Genomic DNA, 20,456 nt, shown 5'->3' on the forward strand with positions numbered 1-20,456 from the left:
ACCTGGCTTCCACCACACGTGTGCACACACACACACGGGCACACACACACACCTGGCTTCCACCACACATGTGCACACAGACACACGGGCACACACACACACCTGGCTTCCACCACACATGTGCACACACACACGGGCACACACACACCTGGCTTCCACCACACATGTGCACACATGCGCACACACACGGGCACACACACACCTGGCTTCCACCACACATGTGCACACATGTGCACACATACACACCTGGCTTCCACCACACATGTGCACACACACACACCTGGCTTCCACCACACGTGTACACACACACACACGGGCACACACACACACCTGGCTTCCACCACACATGTGCACACACACACACGGGCACACACACGCACATACCTGGCTTCTACCACACATGTGCACACATGTGCACACACACGGGCACACACACACCTGGCTTCCACCACACATGTGCACACATGTGCACACACACACACTCCCAGAGCCCGTGTCCTCTTCAGCAGTGGAACAGTTCCACTGCTTGGCCTTGCCTGGCCCAAGGCCCACTCCAGTGGGGCTTCCAGTGCTGGGGCTGCACAGGCTTTTGGGAAAGCCGTGTCTGGGGAATGAGCGTGGCACTGAGCACCGTGGCGCCCCAGCTGCATCTCAGCCCAGCGCTGGCTCCCTCTCCTCGCCTCTCCAAGACTCCTGCTGTTGCTGTTGGCCCACTCCAGCCAACCAGGATGCTGCTGTGCCCTTGGCCCCCTCCCGACTCCCAGCGATGTCCTCCATTTCTTCTCGTGCGCGTCAGTGATCTGCAGACGCACAGCCTCCTGTGGAATCCTGACTCACACGATTGTCTCAGAGAGGCCAGCTGGACGTGGACCACACCAAGGTCACGGTCTTTATCTAGGGCCCTGCCAGGGTGAAGGCTGTGGCCTCCAACACAGCCACTCTACGTCTGTCCTGTCACCTGGACAGCCTGCAAGGCCGCCTGGCTTCTGCACACATGGTCTCACTTCCTCCCTACCTCCCATCCTCCAGGTACCAGCCAGCATCCCCTAATAAAGATACAAAATAAAACAACACTTTAAAAACCAATGTATTCATTTGAAACAGTTACAGAGACAGAGAGAGACAGAGCTCTTCCATCTGCTGGTTCACTTCCCAGATGGCTACAGTGGTTGGGACTGGGCTAGGCCGCAGCCAGGAGCCTCTTCCTGGGTCGAGTTCTGCTGCTTTTCCCAGGCCTTTAGCAGAGAGCTGGATGGGAAGCAGCTGGGACTCGAACTGGCGCCTGCTAATATGCACCTTGGGAGGCAGGGGGAGACGTCTCAAATCCACTCGAAGCAGTGGAGCAGTTGGGACTCGAACTGGCGCCCACATGGGATGCCGGAGTTGCAGGTGGTAGTTTTGCCCACTGTACCACAACGCCAGCCCCACACGAGGCAACGCTTAACTGCTTTTATGGTCTCCACATCATTTTACACTTGATCTTAGCCAAAAGGCCGAGACGCGATTCCATATCCTTTTAATCACTTTGTATTGACTTCTTTCAGAAATCCCTAAAATGTCAGTTCTCTATTTATATCAAACTATGATTAAATTTTAGGAGGTAGCCACTTCCCTGCTTTGATTGCTCAGATGATAAAGATCGTCCTAATTAAAGACGGAGCTTTGGAAATGTTGATTGTCTTGTAATGATGTTTTTATTGGTGTGGTGAGTGTTTCTGCCGGTTATTGTTATTTCAGTCTTCCTAATTTAACAGCAGTTCAGTAAAGACAAATGATTCTTTTGGATAAACAATGTCACAATGTACAGTTTTCAAATTCTAGACTCAGTCTGTTTTGCTAAGGCTAACACCCAAGACTGGCCATTAATAAACCCAGATATGAGTTCCCTCACTGCCCCGGAGGCTGGGGGTCGACGGTCAAGGCACCCACAGATCTGGGGTCTGGTGTCCAGTGCTCCTGCTTCCAGAACGGCCCTATTGCTGCATCCTCGTGTGGCCAGAGGGCAGGAGACAGCCAGACATGGCCTGATTCAGGCTTTAAAAGGAACCCATTCCTGACCCGGCAGCAGCAATGCAGTCTCCAGGGAAAGCCCTCACCCGTGCAGTGACCTCCTAAGGGTCCCGTCTCCACCACTGCTGAGGCGGCCTCTGGATTTCAGCACGGGGCTGGGGAAGGAAGGAACAAGCCCTGGGAGTCAGCATGGCCTGATCCTCTACTGCCACGGAGGGGAACCAAAATTCAGCCGGGGGGCGGGTGTCCGGTGGAGGGGCTAAGGTGCCACCTGGAATGTCCACATCCCGTATCAGAGTGCCTGGGTTCCAGTCCCACCTCTGCTTCTGACCCAGCTCCCTGCTACTATGCACCTTGGGAGGCGGGGGAGACGGCTCAAGTCCTCGGGTCCCTGCCATGCATGTGGGAGACGGGGTGGAGTCCCAGGCTTCTGGTTTTGGCCTGGACTCGTCCTGACTGTTGTGTGCATTTGGGAACTGAAACAGCAGATGGAAGATGTTTTCTCTCTCTCATATAAAAAAAAAAAAAAAAGAAAAAACTTTTTAAAACCCACACAAACTATCATTGTCTTCTTTAAGTGCATCTGTTCCAGAGTAGACTGTACTAAAAACTTTAAAAGGTAGTCTCTTCTCCACTGTTTGCAGGAGTGTCAAGGCAGCTTTGAAAAAGCAAAAAAAAGGAGGGGTCGCAGAGTCAGACTCTATATTTCTTCTTCCTGGGCCAGTGCAGATGAAGGTGTTAGCTATCCATGAGAAAAGGCTCACTGGACATTAGTGCCACTTCTCATGGAGTTATTTAAAATAATTCATTTAAGTTACAAGTTTTAACCCCCACGCCCACCCAGCTCTCACCGCTTGCATTCTGGACCCGCATTAGCTCCAAAAAGACGCAGCTTCTGCCGCTTTCTTGAAATACGTGGGTTTGTTGTTTTCACAAACTTGGTGCGCTGGGCCCATGACCAACCTGGAACCTCGCAGTGGGTATTCCTGGTAGGGGGCTGGGTGGGGGCATGTTGGCAGCTCAAGGGACAGCGGGGTCTTCTGACAAACTGACCAGGGCAGTGAGGGCGCCATGCGTTTGCAGTCCTGTGGGCCCCTGAGGGCGGCCCCGCGTCGGCAACACGCAAAGGGACACCGCCCACAATGGCCTCTGCCCCTCACTCTGGAGCGCGCGCGGCCCACGGAGGTCCCCTCGGTGGACTTGGGTCCTGTCCAGGGTGTGGGTCACGACTTCGGACCGCGCGCCGATGCACTCTGGAAACCAACATAAACTCCGCCCAGGAAGGAGGCAAAGGCGGACTCCAGGAGTGACCCTTGCCGCCTGAGGCGGTGTCCAGCACAAGGACAACGCGCCCCGCATCAGGCGGGCAGGCTGTGCGCCCTCGCCCAGGCCGCAGACCCCAACTTCACGCGTTTCCCCTGGAGCGCGCGGTGTGCGCCTAAAGGCCGCCTTGGAGAGGCTGGGGGACCTGCCCGACCGGGGAGCCCGAGACGGCGACATCGGCCCACAGCGGCGGGAGGAGCCTGCCCTGCCCGGGAAGTGCGGGAGGGGGTGCCTCCCAGAGCGCACGATCCTGGCGGGTCGGGCTGGCAAACTCGCTCTCGGCAGGGAAGCGGGAAGGCAGCGTGGCGGCCGCTTGCTAAGCACAACACGGCCCAAATCTCTGCGCGCGCCCCTCTCCCGCCCCAGCTGGCTCCCGGGGGGAAGCGGCCGGGACGCCCCGTTCCCCTTCCCGGACACCCAGCCAGATCCGAGAGGAGTCTCTCCCCGCCAAGCCGCGCGCTGAGGGCGCCCGGGTCACCCAGAGCTTGCTGGTGCCTGGGAGAGGCGGCAGGAGAGGGTCGTGGCCCGGAGGGGCGGCTTCTCGCCCCCGCCGCGCTTGCTCCGTGGGTCCACGCCGGGCGCGAGGCTTGCCACGGCCCCGCCACGGCCCCTTCCGCTCTATCCAGACTTCCGACTGCCGGCCTTGGAGCGCCCCCTGCCCACTCTGCGCCTCCCTTTGCAGCGAAAGCCCAGCCGGAGGGAGCTGGCGAGGGAGGAAGGAGCAGGGGGCAGGGCGGGCTCGCGGCGCCCCGGAGGCCGCGTCCGGCTCCAGGGAGGCTGGGCTACAAGCGAGAGCGCGGCGCGGCCGGGGCTTCCTGCACTCCGAGGGGCAATGGAGCCCTCGCCGGGCCCGCGCGCCCTGGGCTGCCCTTCTCCCCGCCTGACCCCTCCAGGTTGTGCAACAACCCCCTTGGCCCGAGTGTCCCCGCCTACTGACCGGGTGCCCTGGCCTGTTCCCTTTGCTGCTTCCAGGGGGTGGGGTGGGGGCTGCGCCAGTTTCCAGAGGGGACGTCCTTTACCCCTCTTCGCGGAAGAGCTTCGGGCATTCACCCCACTCCAGGCCTCGCGGAAGGCCACAGCCCGTTTGCTCCTGAAACGCCCTTGAGGTTCAGACCCGCGCGCGCCTCGGCGCCGCCTTTGGGAAGCCCTCGGGCATGGAGGCGGGGACGCCCCGCGGACGGTGGGGGCGGTAGAGATTGGGGTCGGGGACCGGGCGTGCGCACGGCCTTGGGCCGCAGCAGACACCGAGAGGGCCCGCCCCCCCTCTCCCCGGGGGTCCCCCATTTTCCAAAGCGCCCAGAGCACGGGGTCCCCGACGAACCGGGGCGGGGTTGCCCCGGGCTGGAGGCACCCCAGTTCCCAGGGCCGGGCGCCACATCTCGGAACTATGAAGCCGCCACGCGCAGAAGGCACGGGCGCGATTGGCGCTGCGGGGCCGAGGGGCAAGGGGGCCGCACGCGCCTGGGCGGTGACTGCCCCTGGCAGGCTGTGCACTGCGCCCCCCACCCCTAACTGCAGCCTCCAGTCTCAGCCCAGGGTGGCCAGGTGTGCCCGCTGCCCTCGCCCTGGGTCTGGGGTCGGCACAGGGAGGGCGTGACCCTGCGTCCTCGCCACCCAAAAGCCCGGAGTTGCGCGACGCAGGCAGCATCCGCCGGGATGGGCTGGCGCGGCTTGGACGTCGCAGCCTGGGCGCTGCCCCGGGGGTGCTCCTAGGGGCCTCTGCGAGCGCCGGCCGAGCGCCGGCGAAGGATCTGCTGCCGGCCGTGGCGGGCGGGCAGGCAGCGGGCGGGGCGAGGGGAGGGCTGGGCAGGGGCGGGAGCTCGGGCGGGGGCGGGCGCAGCAGCGCCGAGCGCCGCGTCTTCCGTTCCCGCTCCTCGGCTGCGCGCAGACACCGGGCCTCCCCCGGGCGCCGGCTCCTCGGCTCCAACCCGTCCAGGAGCGAGCGGTCCTTTCTTTCTGGAATTGGCTCTGCTGCGCGGCCCTCCTCCCCCCTCCGCCCCTCCCAGCCCCCACCTTTTTTTTTTTTTTGAGCCATGGCCCGGGCAGTGGCTCCTGGAAGAGGAACAAGTGTGGGAAAAGGGAGGGGAAGCCGGAGCTAAATGACAGGATGCAGGCGACTTGAGCCCGCACAAGCAGGAGCGCGTCTCGGAGCCCGGCAGAGCGGGCTCAGCGCCGCCGCAGCCCCGCGCACCCGGAGCGCCCAGGGCGGCGCGGACCCGGCTCGGCTTCGCCGCGTCCCCGCCTGCTCGCCCGCGATTCCCGCTTGCGCCTGCGGATCTGCGAAGGGAGCATGGGGAGGGCGCCGCTCCTCTGCGCCGCGCTCGCGCTCGCCCTGGCCGCGGCCGGCGCCTTCCGAAGCGGTGAGTGTCGGGGACGGCCCGGGGAAGCCGCGGGGAGAGCCGGCGGTTCGGCGCGGGGACCTCGGCGCCGGGGACGGCCCGGGGACGGCCTGGGGACCGCGGCGCCGGGGACAGACCGGGGGCGGCCGGGGTCCGCGGCGCCGGGGACGGACTGGGGCGGCCGGGGTCCGCGGCCCCGGGGACGGGCCGGGGGCGGCCGGGGGACCGCGGCGCCGGGGACAGACCTGGGGCGGCCGGGGTCCGCGGCCCCGGGGACGGACCGGGGGCGGCCGAGGTCCGCGGCGCCGGGGACGGACCGGGAGCGGCCCGGGGACCGCGGCGCCGGGGACGGACCGGGGGCGGCCGGGGGCCGCGGCGCCGGGGACAGCGCGGGAATGACCCGGGGAGCGCGGCGCCGGGGCTCGCGCACAGCCGCCGGGCGCCCGGAGAGGCCGCCTCCGGGGGCGAAGGAAACTTTTATCTGGGTGCAGACTAGAGCGAGGGGCTCCGTCAGAGTCGCTTTGGGTCCGCAGGGCTCCGCGTCTCCGGCTGCTTGGGAAGTTGGTTGTCGGCCGGGGGCGTGGGGCCTCCGCACCTGGGTCTGGGGGCAGAGCTGCTCGCCTCCCCCGGGCTGCAACCAGTTATCCTCGTCATGTTTCCTCTCAAAGGCGAAAAATCGGAGGGCCGTGGGGGAGCCGGGGAGCTTCCCGGCCGCCCCGGGGCTCCTGCCCCCTCGCCTCCGCTGGGGGCACCGGGGATTTCCTGTGGGCTCCCGGGGCGCGGGATACGAACCGGCGTCCCGGTGCCCCCATAGAGGGGTGGCTGCAGACTTGGCTTTGAAAGCCGCTCACTGCTCCGCACTGGGCGGTGACGGAGCAGGGCCTGGGACCCGAACGCTGAGTCTCTGGGTGCGGACCCGGTGGTAGGCACGAGTACGGTTCCCTGGGAGGTATGGAGTTGACTTTACAGTAGGCCTTCAGCTGTTATTAACTAATTACTAAATATTTACTTTTGTCTGGCGTGGATTTCAATCAGAGTAATTAGGAGAGAAGAACGTGCCCCACTTACTGTGGTATATTGTTTTAATAAGAGACCGCAAGCCGAGGGGCTCATGCCGGGAGGAATTAGATCACATCTTCACGATGGAAGTTAATCTTGCTAGTGTGCTTTTTGGAGGTTTGGTGATTTCGGCCGTAGATTTCGCCCAACAGGTACCACGCAGGGATTAAAGGGTGCCCTGAGAGGCATACAGAAAACACTGAATGTAGAGGGAGCCCGAGCCGCTGGCCTCCTGTCATCTGGCAGGGAGTGGAGCAGAAAATTGTGAATGTGGAGTGCAGTTTATTAATGAGCCTGGGCTGTGGCATCTTCCTGTGAGCTGGCAGGGGGTCGCAGCCTCCTTCTGCTCCAGGGGCTAGGGCTCCAATGGCTGCCCTGTGGAGGTGGCGGTGACCCACCCTGCGGCCTCCGCTGTGGGGGGGTCTGGCCCCGGTGCAGAGGGGCTTCAGGGTGCAGGTTGTGAGCTCCACAACACACAGTGTATGTGCACGCGCGTGTGCACACGCACACAGAGAAATCTGGGGAAGGCTGAGAATCTGCAGGTTGGAGATGAGCTGACCAGCGAGGCTGAAGTGACCACAGACCTCCCAAAGCCGTGTCCTCCTGGGCCGACAACCCGTGCCTGCTAAATTAATTCATTAACCTTATTTGGGACTAATGGCCCAGACTCATTAGAAACTGCTCTCTCTTAATCAGCTGCCGCAGAGCCTGAGCTGAGCCGGGCAGTCTAGCAGCCCCCATTATCTTATTACACTGTCACTTTCTAAGAAGTCACAGAGAAAGGCGCTGGCGTGGTGCGGAGCCCACCTCCACGTCCTGGCTGCTGGCCTCTCCTCTCCCTCCTCTGACAGATGCCAGGCCCCGCCGGCCTGCTCGCAGGGAGCTGGGGCAGGCCTGGCTCTCAGCACAGTCGCGGTGAGGCCAGTGTCTCCGTGGGCTGCCGTGCGGGCAGAGCCCTCGGTGGCCTCCAGCCGGGATTCCTAATGCCCGTGCAGCGACACTTCTTGGCAAACCTCAGGCTTTTAATAAAGGCAGGGCCAAAGGCAACCGGTGCACGACGGACCCCGGCCCCGGGACCGAAGTCGGACAGGGGAGCGGCCGAGGCACACGCCGTAATTTAGATGGTCTTCTTTTTAATTCATGATTTCTGTAATGCGTGGGGTTTTATGCATTTTTGATGTGCTCTTCATCTTTCATTTCCATTTGACCTGGTTTTCCTGTAATAAAATCCTGTGGATTTATAAATTCACGCTGAGACTAAAGAATGCCGTTCTCTTTCCACAGGGAATCTATTAGACGCAATATGAAAATCTATATATCCCATTACCGAAAGCCGTGATGGGCAGGTTCTGTAGCCCACTGCTCTCCTGCCTGTGCCTCCTAGGTCGTTTGCGCACCAGATTGTTAGTGCTGGAAATGGCCGCGGGCCCACAGAGGTGCGGGGGGCGGGGGGAGACTCTGCTGGGACCAGCCTGGCCTGTGCGCTTTTCTTACACCAGCTGTGAGGGACCCCCCGGGCCGCGGGTGCCCCTGCCCCACGGCGGGCAGCTCTGCCTGGAGGAGTACCCAGACCGATTTCTGCGTTGTGAGAACGCACGCAGACCCGCAGGTGCTGGGCGGACGGGCGCCCAGGCCAGGCCCTCAGCACAGCGGCGACCCTGGCCCCCTCCCCCCGCCGCCCCCGGCCCGCCCTGCACGGCCAGGACCCGGTGACACGGCCTCTTCTGTTGCAGATAAATGCGGGGACACCATCAAAATCGAGAGCCCCGGGTACCTGACGTCCCCCGGCTACCCGCACTCCTACCACCCGAGCGAGAAGTGCGAGTGGCTGCTGCAGGCGCCCGACCCCTACCAGAGGATCCTGATCAACTTCAACCCCCACTTCGACCTGGAAGACCGCGACTGCAAGTGAGTGAGGGAGGCGCGCGGCAGGGCCCGCAGCGCCACCTGGCGGCCGCCGCGCCGCGCCGCGCCCCCGGCCCGGGGGCTCCGGTCCGCTCCGGGCGCGGGCGCGCGTGGACAGGGCGGGAGGCGGGAACCGGAGCGCCTCCTGCCTCCTTGTGCGGGGCTGCCCACGGGGGCCGCACCCCTGGGTGCCGGGGGCGGGCTGTGCTTTGTGGTCGTGAGCCCGGCAGGTTCTGTGTGACTCAGGGGCTGTGTGCGTTGCCCCCTCTCCCCCCCAGCCCCATAGATAGGAGAAAGAAGAGATCTTGACGGAGAGAAAAGAAGGTCAGATCGGCTTCTAAAAGTGGTAGCCGGAGGGCTGGGAGACTCGCGTGGAGAACGAGGCTCCGCGCGTGGGATGGGACCTGAACCGGGGAGCGCCCTGTGCGGTGGGTTTGGTCTGTGTTCTGTGGCCTGGTGACTCAGCACTGGACCCTTGTGTCCTGCACAATGCCTCCCTGCACGCCCAGGCCGAATGGGGTGCCTGGGGGGGCTCAGGCCGAATGGGGTGCCTGGGGGAGCTCAGGCCGAATGGGGTGCCTGGGGGGCTCGGCTGAATGGGGTGCCTGGGGAGCTCAGGCCGAATGGGGTGCCTGGGGGAGCTGCGCCGAATGGGGTGCCTGGGGGAGCTCAGGCCAAATGGGGTGCCTGGGGGGCCCCCCGCCGAATGGGGTGCCTGGGGGAGCTCGGGCCGAATGGGGTGCCGCGGGGAGCTGGGGCGTGGAGAGTCTGCCTTGCATTGTCAGGAGGAGCGCCGTCTCCACCCCAGCACAGGGTCTGGGACCCGGCTGTCAGGCCTCACAAGCAAGGGCTCTTGTCAGAAGGACAGGATCTGTTCAGTGCCCGGATCTGAGATGTTCCCCAGGGCTGGCTTTGTTTTCCCGTCCTGCCGTGGGGAACTTGGATGGACTTCCTCTCCACGGGACGCTTTCTGTGTGGGCACGGCTGTCGTAACGCAAGCCCTGCTGCACCCTCCATGTGTTTGGGGCAGGAGGGCCTGTGAGAATGGTCCACCTGTCGGGAGCGCTGGCAACCTGTTGGTGGGTGGAGTGAACCAGCTTTCCCTGGTCAGAGGAATGAGGTCATCTGGAGAATTCGGCATTTGGGAGAATTAGCATAAATCAGTTTGCAAATCATCAGCATGTATTAGGCAATAAAATTATGCAATAAAATCAGGCCCATTCCAATTTCATCTTGGTCCTGTGAGTCAGGAGCGCTCCGGGGCAGCGCGCCGGCTGCGTAATCTGGCGTGGAAGTGGCCAGCTCCAGGGACTGCGGGCAGACCAGCTGCACCGGTCGGGGCTTCGCGGCTAATTCTCTTTATGGTAATGTCTGCGCTGACAGTCGCTGAGGCATTTTGAAGACCTGCTCCGTATTTTGTTGTAATTTTTTTACGATGCCTAAATTGCTGAGGGACATATTTTTAAGAAACAGACTGAAGCAATAGCGTGATTCTGTAAAATAAGGCGCTGTTAGATTCCAGGAAACTCATGTTTATTAATGGCCGATGTGGTGCGAGGACTCGGCACGGCCGGAGCTGTCAGCAGTGGGTGCTGGCGACTGGTGTGTAACTTGTGTGCATACCCAACCCCGGCGATTGCAAACCGCCGATGTGATGTTGGTGCCCGAGAGGTGTGGGGTTGGCCCCGTGAGCTGCTGTGAGCTTTGCAAGGGAAGCCCCTGGCGAGTCCGTGTGTGTGTCTGAGCCTTCAATAACTGACATCATGGCGTGAGGTGGGGCTGGAGAAGAGCTTTTCCAGAAAGATGGCAACGTAAAGGATGGTGGTGATGTCTAGGCAGAGGCAGTGTCTGGCCAGGGAGAGTTTTTCTGTGCTGGTTTGCAGAGAGTGAGGTCTTTCGGGTTTTTTGTCCTTTGTGCTACAGAGCAGGGTGATTGCTTCATTGTCCTCCCTGGGGCTCTGGGAGGTGGCGTTTCCCGGCCGGTGCACAGAGGCTGATATATTTAGCTGGATGGAGCCAGCGCTGACGATGCCCACGGGAAGTGTCCGTGTGCTCCTGTGTGCCGAGTTGCTATCTGATGGCCTCATCAGAGAAGAACTCCAGAGAGATAAAGGAAGACCAGCCAAACACGTCACCTCCACGGGCTGTCCCCATGGCTCTGGCCATTGCTGAAGGCTGCCCTTCAGACATAAACGTGGCCCAGTTTCCACTCTGCTTTGGAAAAGGCCTGAGAGGAGAAAGAACCCTTCGAGGAATGAGCTTGTGGACTTCAAAGTTCATATTCGATGCCCCCAGGCGTAGCTGGTTTTAGGTTGTTTACAAAGGTAGATGGGTGGTGGCGTACAACGTGGTAGAGTTGCCCACACAGCTTACCACTGTCAGCTCTGAGTCACCGCTCCTGCTGGGAACAGGCCGCCCACCTGCTCTGGGGTGAGGAGCGTCCCCTCTCAGCTGCTTTCTGTCCGAAGGCAGAGATGCTGGTATCCTCCGGTCACCCGCGATGAAGCAGTCCACGCCAAGGCCCTTCGAAACATTAGGTTAGGATGATATTGCTAACAGTTTGCTTAGTGTTAGGGCACTGGGAAGTGAGAAAGTCAACAGATGTCCAGCTACATCTATTGATCCAGGAATGGGATGATCTGCATACAACACACCCTGCGTTTTCTCTCGAAATTGTCAGTGTCTGTGCAGTCAATTTCCACCCTGAGAAAGCCCGAGGAATCGATTTCTTAGCACGTTTGCTAATTGAGGAACAACCTGAGACCCAAGTGAACAATTTTCTTCTGCAGGTTGTAAGACAGACAAGTCATTAAACAGACCCTCCAGTAGATTTGGCAGGAGATTTCTTACTTAAATTATTAGTGCTTTGCTTATCGTTAGGCAAAAAAAAAATTAAAAAAAAAATTTGATAACGTGAGCAGGGCAGAATTAATGATAAGTTTCATGTGAGCAGCACCAGGACGCCCCAGTTCTGTCACCCGTGACCACACTTCTCAAGTGGCCGTGAGAGGGTGTGTCCCTCAGGGAAGCAGAGTTGTCTCTGGTCACCACGGAATCCAGGTCCATTACAAATAAACACCAAGATCCTGTGGCTCCGCCCACTTTAATGACCTCATTGATCAAGATGTGGAGTCCATGGAGCAGACGGGAGGCTGGGGTCTCCAGCGCGATGGACACTTGGTTTTGTGGCTGGAGGAGAAGGAGCTGAGGAAGGAGGCGGTGGGCTCTCGGCAGCATCCGAGCTTGCTGGAAGTGTCCAGGACTCTGGTTAAAAGTAGCAACAGGCAGAAGGGAAGGGTGGTGTTTCTCAGAGAGTGTAGCGGCTCTCCCTGCGCCAACGGCTCCCTCCGTGGAAGGCGGACATCTTGAGTCTCGTAAAACTTTATATCTGTATAGTAAACAGGAATGTCACTGGTACAGTAGTTAGGATTTATGGCTCCTTTCCGGTTTCCCAGCCTCGCAGGCGATCGGCATGATAATTTATAATGGGTTGTGACAAATACTGCCGAGCAGAGAGGTGTGTGGTTACATTCGGCTCGGATGTCGGCACCTGGGGAGCAATAAAAGTTTCACAGACCTTGGGTTAAAAACATTAAGAAACTGAGCGCAGAGCTCCAGAAAGAGCCTAGAGAGGTGCTGGTGCTGCGGGGAGGGAGCCCCGCACCGGCCAGACCCCGGGTCCGTCCGTGCTTCTGCGAGGCCGCCTCGGCGTGCACGCGTTTCTGTCTCCCACACGGATTCTCGGCGTGCAGAGGAAGACTTCCCTCCTGGAACTTCACAGGAAGTGCAGGCCGAGCGAAACCGTGATGAGATGGGGATGAGGCCCGAGCTGTGGTATTTGGTGGGAATAAATCGCACATTGTTTCTTTAATCCTGCTCTCCACATCACCCGAGTTATTACAGACTGAGAAACACGGCTAATCGCATTTATTTTCATGGAATATAAACTCACTGAATGGAAATTAATCTGCCCTCAGTTTTTCAAATCTGATTATTCCTTCAAATTTAATTGTACAGTGGTCACTTACTCATTTATTGGCAATTTGGATGCCATAAATTCCATTTTTGGTTTTCTGGAGTAATATTTTCTGTTTTGATTATTTGTTTCCTTATTTTACTCAGCATAGGGTTTTCTTTTTTTGCATTAATTTTGAGTTAAATGTCGCATTGCAATACTGTTGATCTCAATTGAGGTTTCTGGTGTTTGGTGTCTGGGGATGACCTCCCGAGTCTAGTTGTGTGTTTTGGAGCCTCATTTACACTGAATCAGGCCACATCCCCATCTAGGTATTCTAACCCAACATTTTCAATGTGGAATATGGAGATATATTTAAATTATAATGGCAATTAATAAAGATACACAACCTCCTGGCGGCGCTGTGACACAGCAGGTTGAGCCGCCACCTGCAGCGCTGGCATCCCGCATGGGCACTGGTTCAAGTCCCAGCTACTCCACTTCTGACCCAGCTCCCTGCTAATGTGCTTGGGAGATCAGCAGAAGATGGCCCAAGTGCTTGGGCCCCTGCACCCACGTGGGTGACCTGGAAGAAGCTCCTGGCTCCTGGCTTCTGCCTGGCCCGGCCTGGCTGGCGAGGCCATTTGAGGACTGAACCAGTGGGTGGAAGACCTCTCTGTCTTTATAACTTTGTTTTTTTTTTAAAAAAAATCAATCTCAAAAAAAAAAAAAGATACACAACCTCAGTTTAAAACATGAAAAGAGATGTGAAGTGAGCACATCCATGTAATCGACCCAGAGCCAGCCGTTTCTGCTTCCTGGGAGACCCCCACAGCCCCTGCCAGTCACCCAGCTTGGCCTGGGAGTGCCTGCGGCCTTGACTCCTGATTGTCAGAGTCAACGTCAGACAAAGCTCAGCTGCAGCCGAGGTCTCCGCCTGCTGGTCTGGAGCACAGACAGTGGGCTCTTCGACACGGAGAAGGAGCCACGTGTTGCTCCCTTCCCAGTCGACAGGCGCCCACCGGCCCCTTCTGCTCCTCCAGTGGCCGAAGCAGGAGGGTCGTGGTCCGCGCACTGCGGTTACAGGACACTCTGCTGTGCTTTTGTTCTTTCTCCTCTTGTCATTCCTGGCCGTGACCCGGGGTGGCTTCCCGGTGCCGGGGTGGTGTGAGAGGCACCACTGGTGCTCTCCACCCCGGTAGGCGTGGCTGGGTGGGGGCCAGGGGCGCCCTGAGTCCCTAGGCTGCAGAGAGTCCTCTGCTTGCCCTCCCTGCATTAGCGCTGATTGAATCTGAACAGAGCCATGTGTTAAATAAAGTTAATTCTCGCTGGTATTCCCTAGCCTCAGAACTGCGCTCGGCCACGGTGGAGGGCGGGTGTTAGGAGGTGGTCTGTTAGGCATTTCTGTCATTTGAAAGATGCAGCCTGGATGAGGCGCTGGAGGGGTGGGGTGAGATTCCACGGAACTGAATCAACATGTGGTTGGCATATTCCCGGCCAGATGTCACTCTGGGCGCCCAGGGAGACCCCGCCCCCACGGCCCCTCCGCACAGCCCATGTGCCTTTCCCCGGCTCCTTCCGTCCTGCACGTGTGCCCAGGGCCTCATCAGAGCCACACACAGACACGTGTGTTTGCAGAGGGGCCGCAAACGCCCGCCTAAGTAGGTTCAGGTTCACCAAGGCAAACTCTGCCCTCTGACGTGGCTCTCCTCCCCATCCAGGCTAGGCCTGTGCTGCCGCCTCTGATGGGGTTCGTGTGTGTTTCCTTCTTTAGTTTAGCTAATAGTAGGGAGGTGGGGGAGCAAGGGTGGCTGCAGGCCCTCGGTGTGTGCCCCTCACAGCTCTGAGCTCCACACGCAGGGCCTCAGTCCTCTTCCAGACCCTGTCTCGCACGCGGCCACCCCAGGTGTCCACAGGCTGCGTTAGCGGAGCGTGGGGGCTGGCTGCTGCCCAGGCTCAGGTGAGCGGCTCCTGCAGCAGGAGGAGACACCTGGTTCTCCCTCTAGGCACCGCCGCACACACAGGGGTAAACCAGCCGCCCCTTCTCGTTCAGGCTAGGTAAGCACCTGTGAATACTGTGCATGGGAACTTCCGGCCCAGCAGTGATGTCAACGCCGTGAGACCCAGCTTGCTGTGACTGAGACGTGGAAGTCCTGGGCCAAGCGCGGCAGGTCCCTAAGTCTCGGTCCCGTTGGTGGATGATCAGGAAGCCCGCGGCGCATCAAAGTGGAGTGTGTGATCAGGAGGCGATGAGGGGCTGGTGCTGTGGTGCGGCAGGTCGGGCTGCTCCTTGTGATGCCAGTGGCCCGTTCCGGACACTGGTTCAGATCCCCGCTGCTCCACTTCTGATCCGGCTCCCTGCTGATACACCTGCCACGGGAGGTGGGTGAAGCTTCAGGCTCCTGGTTTTGGCCTGGCCCAGCCCCAGCTATTGCTGGCATTTGGGGAGTGAACCAGTGGGTAGAAAATATGTCGGTCTCTCTTTCAAATAAAAATACAAAGTGAAAGAGCCTCCCCCCCCCCCCACCCCCGGCTGTGCCCAGAGCTCGGTCCAGGAATGAGGTGGTGACTCCCCTGAGCCTAGGCAGGTGTCAGCGACACATTGCTCCTCACAGCAGCCGCTGCGGTAAAAGCACCGTGCTCGTGTCGGCCATGGCAGTGCCGTCGGGGTTGGGGGTGGGGGGTCTGCTGGACGTGAGGTCTCTGTGAGAACCGGGGGTGGGGGAGGCTTCTCTCCCAAGAACCAGACACTCAGAGGTGTCTGTGTTTATCTGGGCAGATGCTCTGTGCAGGCAGGGGCAGGCTGTGGCGATAGACGGGCGTGTCCTGGAGAGTGTCCAGCCCCCGGCTGGCTGTCCCTGCAGCCAGTTCTCAAACAGGACACAGACCGGGCACAGCCATCAGTGGAGTCGGAATTCCAGGTCCCCGTCTCATTCCCCAGCCAGTGGACGCCGTGGGCAGGGTCCCCTGCTGGGTGAGAACCCAGGGGCTCCAGAGAGAGCTGCAGAAAGGAAGCCAGAGGTAACTGTATGTGTGCAGAATGTTCAAGGCCTTCCATGATTTCTTCATCGTGTGCACTTTCCATGACCCCTCTGCGCGTCCTTGTACACGTTGATTTCATAACTGTTTTTCCGCTGAAACAAGTTTGTCTTCTAATCCACTTCCCACGATCGTCCTGAAGTCCCCTAATCTGAGCCCTGAGTGACGCGGCGTGGGGAGCAGATGTGGCCACGGTTTGGTCCTAATGTCCCACCCTGGAGTGAGCACAGCGCATGGGCCCGAGGCTGCTGTGTCTGACGGCCTCGTGCTGGGCCCCAGCGGAGAAAGGATGCCGTTTGTTTGTCTCTTGGTTCACGCTTGCCCGTCCGTCGATTTGTTAACATGCTTGGTCACAGCAAACACGACTGAAATTAAAACTTGCGCTGCTGGATCAGGTGGCTCTCTGGGGAAGTGGCAGCCCAGGCAGACGGCTCCCCTCTGGGTCTCTCTTGCACCTCTGCTCTCATGCCTGTCCCCGAAGGAGCTTCATTCCTGCTGCACGGTGGGTGCTGGTCTCCTGCTGGGTGGTGACTCCCGGAGAGCAGAGGCCATCTTAGTTATGTCTCTGCCCTCCCTGGTCTCACAGGACGCTCTGCACACGGTAGGCGCTAGTTTAACCAGCGCTGACACTGAACGTCAAATCTGGGGTATGAGGAGTAGGTGGGGTGTCGGGTGCAGTGGCTGAGCCACCACGTGGGCCGCCCCCCTCTCGTACTGGTTTGCCTCGGTCTGCTTCTGATCCAGCTTCCAGCAAGGCCGCCCAAGTACATGGAGACGTGGATGGAATTCCCAGCCCTGGCTGTTGCAGGCATTTGCAGGGTCAACCGGTAGATGGGAGCGCTCTCTCCATTTGTCTGTCTCTCTCTGCCTTTCAAATTAAAAAAAAAAAAAAAAAAAAAAAAATTTGGCCTTCGCCACGGCTCACTAGGCTAATCCTCTGCCTGCGGCGCCGGCACCCAGGTTCTAGTCCTGGTTGGGGCACCGGTCCTGTCCTGGTTGCTCCTCTTCCAGTCCAGTTCTCTGCTGTGGCCCGGGAAGGCAGTGGAGGATGGCCCAGGTCCTTGGGCCTTGCACCCGCATGGGAGACCGGGAGAAGCACCTGGCTCCTGGCTCCTGGCTCCAGATCGGTGCAGAGTGCTGGCCGTAGCGGCCATTTGGGGGGTGAACCAACAGAAAAAGGAAGACTTTTCTCTCTGTCTCTCTCTCTCACTGTCTAACTCTGCCTGTCAAAAAATAAAAATAAAATTAAAAAAATTTTAAAACCTCAAATAGCCCTTGTTAGCCCTTATTAATAGCCTTTTAATCGAACTTAAAAGAAAAAGAGCTTGGGAGACAGACGCCAGCGCCATGGCTCACTTGGTTAATCCTCCACTTGCGGTGCCAGCATCCCATGTGGGCGCTGGGTTCTGGTCCTGGTTGCTCTTCTTCCAGTCCAGCTCTCTGCTGTGGCCAGGAAGGGCAGTGGAGGATGGCCCAAGTGCTTGGGCCCTGCACCCGCACGGGAGACTGGGAGGAAGCACCCGGCTCCTGGCTTCGGATCGGCATAGCGCCAGCCATAGAGGCCATTTGGGGAGTGAACCAGCAGAAGGAAGACCTTTCTCTCTGTCTCTCTCTCACTGTCTATAACTCTACCTGTCAAATTAAAACAAAAAAACAAAAAAACAGAGCTTGGGAGACAATGTGTGTTTCCCCACAGAAGACCCATGGTCCCCAGCAGGCGGGGGGAGGAGGGAGCAGATTCTGTTGGGGAGGGGAGCACCCTGGACCCCTGCCCAGGGGCGTCAGGCCAAGTGACAGCCTTTAGGGGGACTGCAGGAGGCACCCGCTCCTCCCAGCGTGGTGGTAGGCAGCAGGCCTGCTGCTGGGAGCCTGTGACGCGTTGGGGCTGCAGGTGGCCCTGAGAGCCACAGCTCGGCTCTCATGTGCCCATGCACCCCTCATGGCCCCTGCACCGCGACGTCTCAGCCCTGCTTCCTGCCCCTCCCCCCCACCTCACTTCAGCTTTCAGTGCTCGGCGCCAAGGTATTTTAACACTGGCTGAAATCTGTTCTTCTGCCTCTCCTTCCCCAAGGGAAAAGCACTGCATTTTTCTTACTCTTTATTCCAACGCCAGTTCCTTTGTCAGGAGATGGGAGTCCCCCGAGAGGTGGTCAGGACAGACTGTGCCAGTCCTCTCAGATGCGTCCCCTGCCCGGTGCCTGGGGCACACCTGTAGAGGGTGCGAGTTGATTGGCGTCTGCTGGGGGCTCAGAGGACCAGGGACCCACAGTTGTCAGTGGCTCCTGTGCCAGAGGGTGCTGTAGAATGAGCGGCCTGGGTTGTAACTGTCTCTGCCTTCATCCCTGGTTGAGAGGCAGGTACCTGGAGGGCTTGCTCACGGGCCAGACCACACTGGCCGCTGTGGCCCAGGGAGAGGCGGCGACGACCAGGTTGCTGCTTCCAGGTCACTGGGGCCGTGGGGCGCGGAGGTCCTTGGCCCACCTGTGGGAAGTGCAGCTGCTGTTTCCTGACCCAGTCTGAGCAGTGCAGTACAGTGGGGTGATGCGGGCAGAAGTGCCCCATGGATGCAGAAAAGTGCACCTAAAAGAGGCCCAGACCCGCACGACAACGTCCACGGCCTCAACGCAGGCCGCGGGGACCGCTTCAAAGGAGGGAGAGCACCCGCGGCTGCCCGGGGTTCTGATGTTCTTGTAGGGGCTGCTCACCTGGACGGTGGCTGTCCACCTGGATGGGCGGGGCTTCCAGAAGGTTCTGTGGAAAGTGCTGTGTCGGTGTCAGCATCTGCAGAGGAATCAGTTTCCCCCCTGCACCCGTGGGCTTGTGAGCGTGCCCAGCTGGTCCAGGCTGTGAACCCACCCGGCTCACATAGCCATGCTAACGCCACACAGGAAGCCAGTCCTTGCCCGTCAGATCTGCCCAGAGCAGAGCAGACACGTGGGTATCAGCCTGAACTCACCGGGAAAGGGCGCCAGGAGAGTGGACATTGTCACACCACTGGCCCAGCCTGTACCCTGACCAGGCCTGGCCGTCTCCTCCCATCGTGGCTGTGACAATGCTGATGTCCCAGTGGCAAGGGGCATCCGGGTGATGGAGCTGAAGAGCCTGTGTGCAGGCGGGACCCCGTCTGTGTGGCACAGAGCCACTGCACATCTAGTCCCTACTGCCCAGCCCACCCTCGGTAACAGCTGTCAGTCATGCCTGCATCCCAGACCTCTTGTCACCTGGAACCAGCAGCCCACGGATTTGCTGTCCTTGGCGGGCCTTCCCTTGGTCAAGTGGTGTCCCTTAGAGCTTGTCGTGGATAAGGGGGGGACCTCCTGCAGGAGCTCTCCCGTCCCACAGGAGCTCTGCTTCCGTCCCTCCCTCTGCGGCTGCAGGGCCCTGAGCCTGGCGACTGCACGCAGAGCCGGCCTTCCCACGCCACCCTTGCTGCCCCCTCCGGCTCCAGTGTCGCGCCCCAGTGCTCCCTGGTGCTCCACACCCTGGCCGCTGCTGTCGGCGTGGGGACTTTGCCCACTCTGCATCGCAAGATCCTGTTCCCCATGGTTTGTCCTCACTTCTCTGACCACTTCTCCATTTCGCTTCCCGTTCCCCTCCAGCAGTAAGATCAGGCGTTTGGGAAGGTTCTGCCCTGCCCGCAGTGTCTTCTCCCTGCGGTACCTGTGTGATCGGAGTCACTTGGCTCAGACTTGACCCAGAGTCCTGGCCGGCCCGGGGCTGCCCCGAGTGCTGGACCGAGTGGCTACCTGGTGACTGGCCATGGCCAAAAACACCAAACCAGACCTCAGCTTTGCACCTCTCTGCCTTTTCTCCTCTTGGTTCCTTCCTGTCCTGTTGCTCCTGCCCCATCCTGCAGCCCTGGTCAGTGTGGCCCTGTCCGTGGCCTGTGTGCGGTGCTCATTGCGGCTCTGCGCCTCCCGCCCCTCTAACCCTGCGCGATCACTCTGTGCTGTCCCCAGGCTCATGGCTCTCACCGCCTGCCCTCTGCGTGGGGACCGTGGGGTCCCTGGTCCCTTCTTGCTGTGGTCTGTGCTGCCGCCCTTCCCTGCTGCTCCCTGCCCTCTTCTGGCCTCCTCGCCTGTGGTCCCCACATCTGTTCTAGCCTAGACAGCCACCTGGTATAACTCAGACTCACAAGCAACACGTCTGCCCCAGAGTGGGAGGGGCGATTGCTCCTTGTACACCTGTCCCCACATAAAAACCTGCAGCCAAGTGGCTCTGTGACACGTGGTCTTCCTCGTTCCAACCTGGTACTCCTGGCCCACGGTCATGCCTGACTGGTACTCCTTGCGACTCTGTTTGATGCTCTCTGCCACGTGCCCGGCCACTGGGTCTGGTGCCAGGGCTGGCGTGGCTTCTCCTTGCCGCTCAGGGCGTGGCCTGCGCTCTGTCTTCCAGGCGTTCCCTGAGCGGAGGCATGGGACGTCAGCGTGCCGTCTCCCACGTGATGTCAGCGCGCCGTCTCCTGGCCCTTCACCTCCCCGAGAGCTCAGTCAGCTCTGTGGGTAGGAAAGGCTTGACTTAATCCGACTGTGGTGACACACACATCTTCCTGAGTGCGCTTCCCTCTGCAAACCTCCATCCTCAAAGCCTGGATGTTTGCTACGAGTAACTAACTGCAGCTGAGCCTGCTGCTGGCTGCTCTTCCCATCAGCACCACCCTACTGTTTGAGGATGACACTTCCCCACAACGGGCACTCTGGGTGTCAGCTGGGTGACCTTTGTGGGCTCAGATGCAAGCCACCTTCATGTGGGTTTAGCACAGATAATATAGAGTCGCCTCCAGGGGCGCCTGGCAGCCTCCATAAATGCACGTGAACCTCAGA

The 20,456-nt window shown here is 59.8% G+C and overlaps 1 protein-coding gene across 1 annotated transcript in view; it reads left to right on the forward strand.

Annotated features, from left to right (window-relative positions):
- The first annotated feature begins 5,584 nt into the window (after positions 1-5,584).
- The window catches only part of NRP1 (neuropilin 1), a 112,186-nt gene continuing 97,314 nt past the window's right edge, over positions 5,585-20,456 (forward strand). The window contains exons 1-2 of the mRNA XM_062211218.1: positions 5,585-5,693; positions 8,465-8,639. Of these exons, the coding sequence (XP_062067202.1) occupies positions 5,624-5,693; positions 8,465-8,639 (245 nt within the window). The 5' untranslated portion in view covers positions 5,585-5,623. The remainder of the gene's footprint in view (positions 5,694-8,464; positions 8,640-20,456) is intronic.

This window comes from Lepus europaeus, chromosome 14, assembly GCF_033115175.1.
Source record: "Lepus europaeus isolate LE1 chromosome 14, mLepTim1.pri, whole genome shotgun sequence".
Taxonomy (NCBI): domain Eukaryota; kingdom Metazoa; phylum Chordata; class Mammalia; order Lagomorpha; family Leporidae; genus Lepus; species Lepus europaeus.